General features: G+C 42.6%; 2 protein-coding genes across 6 annotated transcripts in view; one reads left to right on the top strand and one right to left on the bottom strand.

Annotated features, from left to right (window-relative positions):
* The first annotated feature begins 2,002 nt into the window (after positions 1 to 2,002).
* Positions 2,003 to 7,532, top strand: LOC118230979 (protein NipSnap homolog 3A-like). Of its 3 annotated transcripts, none has more exons than XR_004765979.1 (6): positions 2,003 to 2,174; positions 3,022 to 3,253; positions 4,547 to 4,705; positions 5,277 to 5,426; positions 6,111 to 6,192; positions 6,821 to 7,532. XR_004765979.1 is itself a non-coding variant. In XM_035424333.1 (6 exons), the coding sequence occupies exons 1-6, from the start codon at positions 2,097 to 2,099 to the stop codon at positions 6,895 to 6,897; spliced, it is 783 nt and encodes a 260-aa protein (XP_035280224.1). In that variant the 5' UTR covers positions 2,004 to 2,096; the 3' UTR covers positions 6,898 to 7,532. The 3 variants fall into 3 exon arrangements, 2 of the variants coding, with proteins under 2 accessions (XP_035280224.1, XP_035280225.1); XM_035424333.1 differs by having other exon boundaries at positions 2,004 to 2,174; positions 6,106 to 6,192; XM_035424334.1 differs by having other exon boundaries at positions 2,005 to 2,174; positions 3,046 to 3,253; positions 6,106 to 6,192.
* A 170-nt stretch (positions 7,533 to 7,702) lies between these two features.
* The window catches only part of LOC118230978 (phospholipid-transporting ATPase ABCA1-like), a 39,620-nt gene continuing 34,096 nt past the window's right edge, over positions 7,703 to 13,226 (bottom strand). For all 3 annotated transcript variants that reach the window (XM_035424330.1, XM_035424331.1, XM_035424332.1), the window contains 7 exons: positions 13,021 to 13,127; positions 12,619 to 12,760; positions 12,228 to 12,362; positions 11,508 to 11,611; positions 10,466 to 10,558; positions 9,829 to 10,072; positions 7,703 to 9,525 (listed from right to left, as the gene is read on the bottom strand). In XM_035424330.1, coding sequence (XP_035280221.1) covers positions 9,385 to 9,525; positions 9,829 to 10,072; positions 10,466 to 10,558; positions 11,508 to 11,611; positions 12,228 to 12,362; positions 12,619 to 12,760; positions 13,021 to 13,127 — 966 coding nt within the window. In that variant the 3' untranslated portion in view covers positions 7,703 to 9,384. The remainder of the gene's footprint in view (positions 9,526 to 9,828; positions 10,073 to 10,465; positions 10,559 to 11,507; positions 11,612 to 12,227; positions 12,363 to 12,618; positions 12,761 to 13,020; positions 13,128 to 13,226) is intronic.

The following is a 13,226-nucleotide window of genomic DNA, read 5'->3' as shown; positions in this document are numbered from 1 at the left end:
ATGACACCAAAAATGACCGATAACACTCTCTGAAAAAAGGTACGAAAAAGTACCTAAAAAGGATCAAACATTTGTCGCTAGGGTGGTACTCTATATGTACAAAAAATTGTACCCCTAGCAAGCAATTCATAATTCATTTATATATTTTTTGCTTGTAAAATGTACTTATTAGTACCCCAAAAGAACATTGTTGTACTTTCACTGTGCATTCGGGAAATTTGACAAAAATGTGTCTCCACTGTACCTTTATTTCTGAGAGTAGACTGTATGTGAATAAGTGGTTGTGTGGTCGGAATCTTCCCTACAAAGCTGTGGCCTGTAGATTATTTTTTCCTAGTTGCCTGTTGAATTGAAAATACATTTTCACAATCTTGAGTTGCTAAACACTTTTGTTCCCGATATTAAACAGAAACAACTTTTCTCCAGTTAATCGGAGGCAGGCTGGTTGCATTTATTTTGATGCATGCAAGACTGAGTGGCTTGCATGTACAATGATTGATGCGTTTTTGTTTGGCAGCCTCTGTCTCCATCTACTGGTTAGCATGGTATGCTACTGTATGTTGAAAGCACTGCATACCTGGCTGAATTCTTAGCGGGGTACATTTAATTTTACATGAAGAGATATGACCCACAAGTGTGATATTGTAAAGTCAAATCTGTATTCTTTGTAATATACCATATGTTTTATATTGTATCAGCTGTGGAGAGACCTTTTCTGCAATTAGCTTGTATAACAGCTCTTATCACAGTCCTTTATGACGGATGTTCTCCGCTTCTGAAAGTTGATCTGGATAATATTGCCTGTGCAGTGACTGCAGTGCAATATGTGTTACGTGAATGAGGCGGTTGTACCCTGGCTGTATGCTGATGGTGCCGTTATGGCATTCTGTATGACTGCCAATTTTATTTATAGGCAGAAGTTGCTTTTGCCCTTTCGGAACACTGTTTTTAGAAAGGGCTCTTGAGCTGAAACACTGGCATCAGTCATTAGACCAGGGTGTCCTGGAGGGCCAGTGTGCATGCAGGTTTTCGTTTCCACCAATTATCCTGGCTAAATCAGTTAACCAACACTGGTTCACTCGGAGATTAGATCACAGGGAAACGTTTCATATAGGGGCACAACTGTCTACGGCTGTAATTCATGCGTTTCTCAAGAAATGTAGCTAAAATGTTAGGTGGCATAAACGTTAAGGCTAATTAAATGATTAAGTCCTCAAGTTGGCACGAAAACCAGAACAGATATGGCCCTCGTTGCCCACCTCTGCATTAGTCTGCTTAATTGGGGGCGACATAGCTCAGGAGGTAAGAGTGCTTGTCTGGCATTCGGAGGGTTGCCGGTTCGATCCCCCGTGCTGGGCATATCGAAGTGTCCCTGAGCAAGACACCTAACCCCTAATTGCTCTGGTAAATGTGAGGCATCCATTGTAAAGCGCTTTGGATAAAAGTACTATATAAATTCAGTTCATTTACCCATTATCACTATTATTACGCACACACACATACACTCACATATTTCTATAGGGTATTTGACTTGTTTGCTATTTTAAATGTAATTTTTTGCTGTCATTATACCATATCGTGTAGGGCAGGCGATGACATGAATTCAGATGCGTATACCTGGTCTTTAGTCCATTAGTCCAGTTCATATCCCAAAGTGGAGCTATGGATTTTATGTGATCACGAGTCTCTTTTTTCGCCAGGTGTAAACCTGCTGCCATTGGATGAATGGTATCTCTAAAACCCTTAGGATGAACTGTGCCATCATGAAAAGCTGAATTACATAGCCTGGTAGCGTCCTAAAAAATCTAAAGCATAGTAGTCGTCTAATTTGTATAATGATTACATAAGCCAAAGTTGTAGTTTTTTGTTATGTTGTCACACACAAACATACGAACTGACAGAAAAACACACAGTAGTTTATGCATTTCCTCAGCTTAACGATGTTGGGTCAAACGGGGATGTAGCAGAGACGGGATGTAGTCACGTAGCACTGAACTTGATCTCCCGGCTTCCGTATTCGGAATATGCTGTAGAGGAGACGGACATATTCGGTGAGAGAGTTCGTATATCTCGATGGTTGGTGCGCTTTAACGAGGATGTTGAACTTCAGTAATATGCTTAGGAGGGCATTCACTCTTCCTAAACATGTCAAATATATGCCAAATTTAAAGCAGGTAAGTTATGATTGAATTGAATTATGTTTTACGAAGTGGCCTATCGATTCATTCCCCAGTGGTAGGGAAAGCTGCAACATTCGTAGGTGTGCATTCGATATGATTGTTTTCAATGTAGTGGAGTTTTGTGTTCAACTTACAACAACGATGTTTTAGATACGGCGTTATTTAACGTTAGAAAGATACCTAATGATAGGCTACCAGATATGAAGCCACTGTCAGAGAGTGCTACACCAGAAACGAAGTAGTTCTGTCCTTGTAGGTAACTCGAGAATTTTATTGCCACGGTTCCTATTTATTTTGAACTTTGGTAATATCACCCAATGAAACGGATATAAATCAGCTGACGTGTCGATTAATAAATGCTTCGGAATTAATGCGCAAATTTGCATTTTTCTTGTAAATGTAATGCTGCATGCATTTTGTGTTGTTATTTTACTGAAATAATCTGCACGAGGCCTAAATTTAACTCCTTGTTGTATAACCTTTTGTAGACTATACTTGTGATTTAATAACAGGATCTGTTCAGATTTTTCGGCTATTTTGGTAGTTCCATCCTGGGGTATTTTCAAAGTCTTGCAGAATGGAGGTACTATATTAACCTTGGGAGAGCTGCCCACTTGGACAGGTAGCTAATGCTACATAAAGGGCACAGCTGTTTCTATTCTAGGGCTGCTTCATCACTTGGCTATGAGTGCATATATGCACCGTGTGGCTAAGCTAGGTAGTGTGATTGTCAGGTACAGCTAATAGAGAAAACAAAATTATTGTGATTGATTTCTAAAGGTAAACAAACTTTGCAAGGTCTATTGAGGTGTGCTTAGCTTTTTATGACGCCAGGTGGCAGCCTTTGTTCTTTTTTTGCACCCAGCTTCGGGCGTCTGTCTCCACGGGGCCTCAGCAGCAGCATGAAACTTTTTATGAGTTTCGCACGTACAGCATCAAACCGGAGTGGAACGCCGCTTTCCTAGAGCTGACAGAAAAGAAGATTCACCTTCGCATGGCTCTCGCAGAGCTCCTGGGCTACTGGAGCGTGAACTGCGGAGCCCTCAACCAAGTCCTCCAAATTTGGAAATATGGTGAGGAAGCAGAGGAGAGTTCAACCCACCCACTGAAAATCAAATCTGGAGATCCATGTTTTTGCTGTCAAGCAAATTATCCATTATGTGACTTGCTGATATTAATGTGACTGTTCCTGACAGTAATGTAACTGTTGTTCTTAGGCGTACAGCGATAATGTCTTCACATCATCTGGATATCTTCACCTCATGTCTTGCTCTCCAGTTGCTGAAAGTCTGAAGTACTATTGACCGTGCTTCTCTCCCGCAGAATTACAAATTGTTTTTAAATCTCTCAGTGTGTCTCCCTTATAAGGTCCAATGACCTCATTTTTTTCCGGAGAATCATGTGCTGATCCTTGCTGTAATTGAACAGGGAAATGGATGTTTATTCCCTGACTCATCGTGTTTGGCTAGACACACTTGCCTCCTTGTCAAATATGAGGCTTTTAAAAATATATAAGTACTGCTTTTGTTTTGTACAACCAACCTCATGCTTTTTAAGAGGCCATAAGGTGAAGAGTGCTTTTAAATAGATAAAAATGGTAATTCAGATCAAATTAAAAGCTAACAGCTGACAACAGATCGGTTGCATTATAAAATGGCAGCCTTTAAATCGTACTCCGGTTATAGCTGGCTTCACAAGTGATGCTAGACCATGACTGGTTGTCCTGGAAATGCTTTATTGAGGTCATTAGTTCAGAGGACATTGGATAACTTCCAAATTTGATTAGAATCCTTGAGAACCACAGTGGCCTACAGCGACTGTGCATGTAGTAAGCGTTTGACCTTGGTGTTTGATTATTTTTAAAGGCAGAAGCCAGACTGTGTGTATATTAGTTAACTTTATTTGTACAGTGCCTTTTGTGCAAAACATCCTTCAGGCATAAGCATAAATTCAAAAGAACTAACAGCAGAAAGATTGAAACATCTGAAATGCAACAAAATAGCAATAATGAAATGTGTATTATAAAGGTAAAATCATAGATAAAAGTGGATGAAGCAAGTAAGATCAAAATAAATGAAGGGCTAAAGTTAAACAGTAAGTTAGTCGATATCTAAAACTCATAACAGCTTGAGAATTTCTGTTGTGTTGTGGTAATGCGTTCCATAACTCTGTCGCCTAAGAATGAAAAGCTCATCTGTGTATTTCACACTGGGCAAAGTAACTATGCTTGTATTTTCATAATGTAGAGCTCACTTTGTGTAGTGTGGAAGGGATTTTATACAATAGTTATCCCGTTTTTGTGTTATGTGGATGGAATCAGTTGTGCTGTGTTTTCCTCCTCCCTGCCCATGACCTGGGTCCCTCAGACAGCTACGCCCAGAGGTCAGATGCACGGACTGCCCTGGTCAATAACCCGGAATGGATGGAGGAGTACATCGCTAAGGCCATACCCATGCTGGCGTACCAGGAGAACGAGGTGGCCTACCTGGTGCCCTGGTGCACTGTCAAGAAGCCCCCCAAGAAAGGTGGGGTGCAGAGAACTCCCTCCTCAGGCCACATTTAATGTATTGTTCTGTTAGGCTGACTGTCTGCACAGCGCAGACAGTCAGTTTTGACTTAAAAAAAACTTTAAAAATGCGAAATGTCAGTTTGGCTGGATTTTCATGGTAAAGTATATAGGTAGTCTTGCTCGGGCATGTAAGAGAGAATTCATGCCTTTTGTCAACATGGAATTCCTTCTTTTTGAAGTGGAACTGCATTCACAAGTGCCTTTCATTTTTATGCACAACCCACCTCCTCCCCCTTTAAGTTCTGCAGTGCTCAATCATACTCAGACCTGTCCCACATTTCACAGCTATGTCCTTTGTAAAATCGTAAGCGTGAATACACAACCAAAAAGGTCTCTTTCGTGCACACTCGTGATCAGATTCAAGATTGTGAATTACAAGGACTTCACGACTGTCTTAACGGCTACAGTTTGTGCCTTTGTCGTGAACAGATAGTAACTTCTTGTCCAGTTCATAACTGTCTGTTTGCATGGACTCAGTGTTGCCTTTCCACCCAGCGCAAGTGCTTATGGGTACTTGTCTTGTCCAGGTATATATGAGCTGTCAACCTTCCAGATGAAACCGGGGGGTCCCGCGGTGTGGGGGCATGCCTTTCAGGCGGCCATCAACGTTAACGCCAGCGCGGGCTACTCCCACCTGGTGGCCGTCTTCCACAGCGAGTTTGGACCACTCAACCAAGGTGAGCACAACTCTGGCAGTGTTTCTTTCCAGCAGTCCAGCATCACAGTCTATATGCACCCCCCTCCCTCTTGACTTCCCCCTCGAGGGCCAGATTGCACCTTGGCTATCAACAGTGTGTGGTTATCATTAAACTGGGGACGCTGCAAGATCTGCTTAGCTAGCAGTGAGATTTCCTCCACACACACAGGTCAATAGCTTAGGGCCGGGCTCTTCAGCTATTGCCCCAGGGGCCAAATCTTGGTGCTTTGATCATCTTTATGCAGTGTCAGCATGCTTCCCACTAGTGACAGAATAATGAGTAATGCCTATGTGTTTTTTAAAGGAAGCATCTACTTTTTTATTCATGTTTTATTAATACATTTTAGATTTTTTTTTTAAATGTATATGTATTACATGGAAAATGAAAACATATAGTATCTGTCTCCCCCTAAGTAAGTAGTTTAAGAACCCTGGCTTTGTGTATTTGAAGTTAAAATTTTGAACTGCAGAATTTGCATCTAACTGAAGATTAGCTCAAGATTTTCTATTGTAAATTAGAATAGTTTAACACCGTGATCATCCTGATATTTACGTGCCTATTAGTGTGAAGCATCACAGGAGTGGTGTCTGGTGGAAGTGAGGTTTAATATGATACTCTCGGGATTTGCTTGTGTTCACACTGTAACCAAATGGCCCAGTTCAGGTCCTGTGGTGGTTTGAGGACCCGGATACGCGGGCAGCGATTCGGCACAAGGCCCACGGGGATGCCAGAGTGGTGGCAGCAGGTAAACCGGGCTCTGTTTTCTCCTCCTCACTGTTCCTCAGCACTGCCTGTCATGTCCACATACAGGTACCAGCTTGTTCTGACATGACCTGACCATTTCGCAATCTGTGTCCTCCTCTCAGGGTTCTTCAATGCTCGGAGTGTCATGCATGTCCTGCAAAGCTTTCTCTGTAAAACACAACAAAGTAGCTCAACAGTCCTTTTCATGTATATTGTAATGTATATTACACATGTGTATGCTGTGGTTATATGTGGCTGAGTGTGAAACTTAAAACTACTAAACTGTGGTCTTGCTTGTATTTAAAAATGCTATGTAAAAGTTGTGTAAGTCGCTCTGGATAAGAGTGTCTGCTAAAATGCCTGTAATGCATTTCATAACTGGTGTGAACAGTCATCATCCGCCTTTTTTCCTGTATAGTATGTAGTCATTGGCCTTCATGTGTGTGTCCTGTCTGTGAAGAGAATTTGTTATTTATTTTCTTACTTAACCAGGTTGGTGCTCTGAGAAAGTTCTCGTTTTCAACAACAGAATAACAAAGGGGTATTTTACAGGATTAAAACTTGTACAGTAGCCTTTGCTAAAACATTTTCTTTCTGTGATGGTCCCTACCCTCCTCCTGTCTCCACAGTGAGGGAGAGTGTGAAGTATCTGGACTCCCAGAGGAGCAAGCTGCTGTTGCCCACTACCTTCTCCCCACTGCAGTGACCGTTCGGCCTGGGGAACGGTACCGTCAGCTCTGAGAACCACATGCACTAATCCAGCTTGGCGTGGTTTTATTGCACTTGTTTTCCATATGGGAAGCATGCTCTGCTACTGAGGTATTTTATTAGCTTGACCACATCAAGTACATCAAAGATGATGTAGCCCTTTAAAGATGTGAGATTTATAGTCTGTTGTGCAATATGGATCAATCAAACATAAACGTTATTGCATAAAATGCACTCTTGTGATATTCAGTGTAGTTACAGTGAACTGTGAGGTTCAGTGACTCATGCCTACTACTGTGGACCACATCAAGTGTTTCATAGATAAACTGTGAGGCAAATTAAATACAATTTTGACATGAAGTGAACCTAGTTGTCTCGGTGCTCTTCATTGTGCTGTCACACCATGCGGTCATGTCCTTTCACATGTAATATTTTATGTAAACATGAATGTGTTGATCAACCATGTCACCAATTTGAATGATTTCTAGGTCAGGTAGGTACCTCCATGCTTTGAGTTAAAACTTTAAGGAAAATATGCTCAAAAAAAAGGTCACCACTTTTTACATTATACGGTGGCCATTTTGGCAACTTGTTTTCATTTTTAAAATAATAAAACCTGCGTGGTGTATTGGGTACAGTGTGTGAGTTTGTTGTTGTGAAGGTGCTCTCCTGGTTGTGTGAATGTGCCTTTGTGCCCAGAGCTTCTGAGTAGTCTCATTTTAGATCATTTTCTTGGTATATTGCCTTTGGAAAGAATTGTTGGTGCTGGTGTATAATCGTACAAAAGAAATACAAAGTCAGGCTGGCAGTTTCTCAAGTTTTATTTTGTAAATAAGTACTGTACATGACAAGTAACAGACTGTCCCACAGCCATTCTTAATATATTAAAAAAGTAAACACATTAAACAAGAAATATTGACCATATAAGGACCCAATTTCTTTTTTTCTTTTTGATCAAAACAAATGGTTGTGTATATTCTGTCTGCTTGTTCTCCAGTGCAAATCGATCCTGCTAGACAGTACATAAAGTGCTTGGAATGAAGGATCGACCACAGTTCCTTTTCCCCAGTCACAGCCAACCTGACGAAAGCTTTGTTCCGATTCAATCAGGAGCTGTGCCAGCATGAACAAAATTATTAATTTTATTTTCCACAATTTAACACTTGGTGTTTGGCCAGTGGTCACAATAGAGGCAAGACAGCGTTAGAGGTGTCACAGTCACAGTATGATCATATTAGGGTTCTAGAAATTATGGCTATTGAGATGAGAACACGTGGCAGCGATGCACCTGGAGTTGGAGATAACATGGCAGCTTGTCAGATCGCCCAGTGAATAACAGTGGCACACCGATGTGTGTTCTACCATACGATTGACTGACAATATACAGCAGCAGCGCACTAAGAGCAGACGTAGCTCTTCAGCTCTTGTGTTCTTCATAGTTCTGCCACGAGATGACTAAAAACACTGCAGTCTGACAGACATGAGGCAGTTTCACCTCCTTGTGTAAGAAGGCCTCAGCCCTGAGGCACAAGTAATGCTCTGGTAACACTTAAAGTAATGCACCTACATCTGCACAGGTGCATCAAGAAACGGATTGGTCCACACTGGTCGACTGCTGTTTAAAAACCTGTTCTGTGCATTTGCACATTTTACCACAGTTCACGCAGCATTATTATGACTACGAAAATACTAGAGCAATGGTTCTGGAACCATTATTTGAAAGTCAGGGCATTGATATATGCTGAGGTATTTGATACAAACTTTAATTAAAGCTTAATTAAAGCTTAATCTCCTGAACAGTAAAAAAAAAAAGTCGTAGAAGTATAAAATCGAAAAACATTTTCTGTACAGTACATTCCATGCTTGTCATTTTATGATCTTTATAATCTGATTTGGAGTGTTAAGAAAAATCAGGCACTGTACTGAAAACAAAGGGTCTTATAATAATGCCACATTTGACTTAAACGTTTTACAATTTTGGTTAAGCATTTAAATGTAGAAAGTACATGTATAAAAAACAATCAAATGGAAAGATCATAGCTTTGTTTTTAAGCCCTTGGCAATGTTTAGGGTGAGAATGATTGTGATTCTTTCAATGTCTATTTTGTATAAAAATGTAGACTGATTTTGCTTTATCATCATTGGCAGTGAATGATTGGAATATTTCACACTGCAGAAAATGTTCTGAACCCAAGCTGAACAAAATAAACCACAGTACAAGCTTGACTGTGTCATAGCAGAGGAACAAATAATAGTATTTTCAAGTTTCGCACCCTCTCTCCTGTCCTTAAACTATAGCAAGGGGCACCGGGCCCGTCCTTGTTAATACCAAACAATTTTTTATATTTCTTTTGCATTGACTTGCATTGAGTTTTTTCCAGCAGTGTGCTCCTTTTCTGGCACACACTTAAATGAAAATTATTTTTTAAAAATAAGAAAAAACCTAAAATAATAAAAACTCCTTCCCTCCGCTGATGTCGTCCGGTCACACGTAGCTGTCCTTCATTTGCCCATCCTTCAGGAAAGAGCTGGGCTCTGAAATGTTCACCGCAGTGTCTTTCCTCCTGACGGAAATGTCTTTAGAGTGGTCCTCGTCGCTTTGGTCCTTTGCAAAATTAACAAATACCTGGGAGGAGAAGAGGAAATCGTGAGATGGCGTGCAGAGAACATTCACCGGCCCTGCTCTGGCTCTTGGTATACAGGTAGACATTACACTGCTGGTCTACTGTCCTGCTCGCACTTGCTTATGTGCCGTTTGTGTTCTGCTCTTGCTTCGTACATTGTTCTAGAAACCCCCAGATAACCAGTTAATTAATGATCACTTAAGACAATGAGGGCTATGAGGGCTGCCAATGAGCAGGTAAATGATTTTTTAGTGATGGTTGATGGTTTACTTGACGTGTACACTGGTCAGGTCGCCATGTCTTACTTGGTCTAGTGTGGTCTGGGTGACGGAGTAGTCCTCTATCCGGAGGTGCTCCTTGTTCTTGGCCAGGATGCTGAAGATGCGGGCCAAGGAGGTGAGGGAGGAGGGAAGCTGGTACTGCAGCATGTTCCTGTGCTTCTCCTTCAGCGTGCTCCCCGGGAGCTCCACCTCAATGAACTTCATCACCGGCTCCAGCTCCGGGTTGGGCCCCGCCACCCGCAGGATGATGGTGTACCCATCCCCAAACCTACAGAGAGGGGTGAGGATTCATTAGTTTCATCATCTGCGTTATCATGATCAAAATTGTTTTTTGTGACATTACAGTTGAATTTTAGCATTTTTTGCTGTATTGAGGAATTTGATACAAAATGTGATTAAAGTTCAATCTTTTGTGGATGTCCATGTAGAAGTCATTGAGATGGAAAATGTTTCATTATTTAATACATAACACCTTGTGCGTATGGAACTTGCAGTCAAGATCTGACTATGCAACTTCTTGTTTTGCATTTCTCCATCACTATCCTGGACAATAAGTACATATTCTATGTCATGCCAGGAAAGCACTTCAGTGCATATCAGGATGGTCGCACTGCTCGAGACATGCAGCTATCTGGGAGTTTGAGTCTTCCCTTTCTGTTACCTGTTTTTCAAGTGCTGCACACTGCCCAGGCAGCGGAACCGGCCATTCACCATGATGGCCATCCTGGTACACAGGGCCTCACATTCCTCCATGCTGTGGACACAAGAAGGGGAAACATGGTGATTACACCCAGCTTCTCCAAGCTCTTACACAAAGCCATAACTCCTGGTTAGTCATGAGCATCACTGCACACTGTTACACTCCGGTCTAGGTCAGACAGTAACAGGAAGGCTTGCCGGGTATGGGGCCTCGTCTTATGACTCGGTCTAGGTCAGGCCATGAGGGGAAATAGGATAAGGGAAGTGAGTGGAAAATGGGTAATGGGAATGATAACAGCAGACCGACAAGCAACTCTAGTCCCTACCTGCCTATCCAAAACTAAATAACCTGGCTAGTCTTCGAAGGCCTGCTAGGCATGGTGAGCAGCTTTGAACACTGAGTTTAGAGACTTAACCTGCAAGCTGAGACCAAGAGTCTGAATAGCGTACTCCCAATGGGGATTTAAAATTCCACCCAGAGTCACCTTCAAAAATAATAAAAAATAGCAAAGCAAAATAACAAAATGGTGTCCCCTGAAGGAAGGACCCAGCTCGGAACACTGACTAACTGGAGTCATTATATGGTGAGCAGAGGGGCAAAACAAGTAGAGTAAGCCAATGGTCAAACAATCCAATCGGCGAACAGACCAGAAGGCCTAGATGACAATAGAAATCAAACAAATAAGGTCAAATATGCAAAGTCAAACAAATCACTAATCACTATCCACAAGTACTGAGCAGAAATTAAAAGAGCAAGTCTCCCCTGGTGAAAGGCAAGCGACAGCTTTTTCAAACCTAGTTATCAAAGGCAGAAATGGGCAATTTGATGACGAACCAGAAGAACACCAGACGCACGCAGCAAGTGAGACAAGTGTAAACAAAACTTAAGATGGAGGACTTAGCGTTCACATGCTTGCCAAAACACACACAAGCCACAGGAGAGTGTAAGCATTAACGGGGGGTGTCTGTCAATCACCATTATCAGTCAGCCCGTGTTCCCTTACCTGTGCGAGGTGAGGACGACGGAGCGTCGCTCTTTGATGACACTGTGGATACAGTTCCACAGAGCCCGGCGAGCTTTGGGGTCCATGCCAGTGGTGGGCTCGTCCTGTCAGACAATACAGGTCGGTTAATACAGACTTACGAGTTCAGCAGTGAACACAAATACACATCTTCAGCCTGCTTCTCTCTCATGTCACTGATAAAAGCTTCAGGTAACTCAAAAACAAAAAAGCAAAGGCAGCCACACATTTCCTATAATTTTCTTGGTCTGCCAGCTGCTCGAATAGTTTTAACCAAGGCCAACGAATTCTGAACCTGGGTGCCGGGCACTCACTGTGTATTCTGCTGCTTCTCGCTCAAGCTACCATCTCGATTAAAGCAACTTATTAAAGCTGGAGAAACATCTTCAAGATTCTTACAATAATAAACGTGACAGTGTTCAGTTCACTGCTTAATATGTAGGCTATGGGTCACTAGCACCAAGATAAACAAAAATGTACGTGAGTGTTTGCTTCACATCTCCCTCCCTCACTCCTGAGCCAGCAAAACGGAAGTCTATCAGATGACTTATGGTTCTGTGTGCGCAACATTTCCTCAGGAAATGGAACGAGGGAAAAGTTCTACTTCACATGAACGCCACTGGCAGTGGCGTGTGTGAGTGCACGTGTAAATGTGCGTGCGTGCGTGTGAGTGATGGAGAGATGGCTGTCCTCAGTACTCACCAGGAACACCACAGGTGGGCCTCCAATGAGAGCCATGGCAGTGGAGAGTTTGCGCATGTTCCCACCGCTGTAGCTCCCAGCCGGCTTATCCATGTACTTCACCAGGCCCAGCTTGCGGATCCCCCACTCTGCAACCTGAGAAAAACAGAAACAATAAAGACCAATGTCAGACATGGCTGCCGTGCCAGCCACTCCCCTGCTGGCTCCTACACCCAGCACTTTGAGAGAAGCGGCCAATCACGTTTCTCATGTCAAAGCAATGCCTGGTATCCGAGTAAGAATTTGGTTTTAAGTGGTTAAATTTACTAAAATAACGGGACAATGCTTCTTCCTTTGATGGCTTTCAGCAATGACTCATAAGGAAATGGCCACCTGGCCACAGACCACCTACCTCACAGACTTCCTTGTCGGGCACACCGCGCAGGATGGCGTAGAACTCCAGGTGCTCGCGGCCGGTCAGGAGATCATTGATGGCGTCAAACTGGGGGCAGTAGCCCATGTTCTGGTGCACCTCATCAATCTCCGTCAGGATGCTGCACATCAAACACACACTCCTGTGAGTTCCTCTTAGAGTAGACCATCATCGCTATGATCCAATCTTTAGTCAGGCTGATATTTTTCTCATCCCCAAGGGGAAACCAGTTTGTCATCTACAGCACAACATCAAATAAATAAAACACACTGAGAAACTTTCCTGAATTAGTTTAGCCTCTGGAATGAGGAGAATAATATCATGCGTGTGCCATGAGGATCATGCAGAGAATGGGATTTTGCTCACGTTCTGTGACCTTACCTCTTTCCAGCCAGATAGGCCTCTCCTCTCGAGACAGTAGAGTCTCCCGTCAGCATCTTGAAGGTGCTCGTCTTTCCAGCCCCATTCACACCAAGCAGGCCGAAGCACTAGAGGAAAACAATAATTAGCACTATCGTCTCGCCTGCGGTTGGAGACATGTCCATCTCTAATGATTGCATCCCGGATCATAAACAGGAAATGGAGGA

This window comes from Anguilla anguilla, chromosome 7 (assembly GCF_013347855.1).
Source record: "Anguilla anguilla isolate fAngAng1 chromosome 7, fAngAng1.pri, whole genome shotgun sequence".
NCBI lineage: Eukaryota > Metazoa > Chordata > Actinopteri > Anguilliformes > Anguillidae > Anguilla > Anguilla anguilla.
The sequence above is the reverse complement of the archived record's forward strand: the minus strand, read 5'-3'. Positions and strand labels throughout refer to the sequence as shown.

Excerpts from the sequence above, each read along its gene's own strand:
- LOC118230979 (XM_035424333.1), top strand. The coding sequence starts at position 2,097 with ATGTTGAACTTCAGTAATATGCTTAGGAGGGCATTCACTCTTCCTAAA. Across the intron at positions 2,175-3,021 it reads ATATGCCAAATTTAAAGCAG|CCTTTGTTCTTTTTTTGCAC; the intron begins GTAAGTTATGAT and ends GCCAGGTGGCAG. Across the intron at positions 3,254-4,546 it reads CCTCCAAATTTGGAAATATG|ACAGCTACGCCCAGAGGTCA; the intron begins GTGAGGAAGCAG and ends TGGGTCCCTCAG.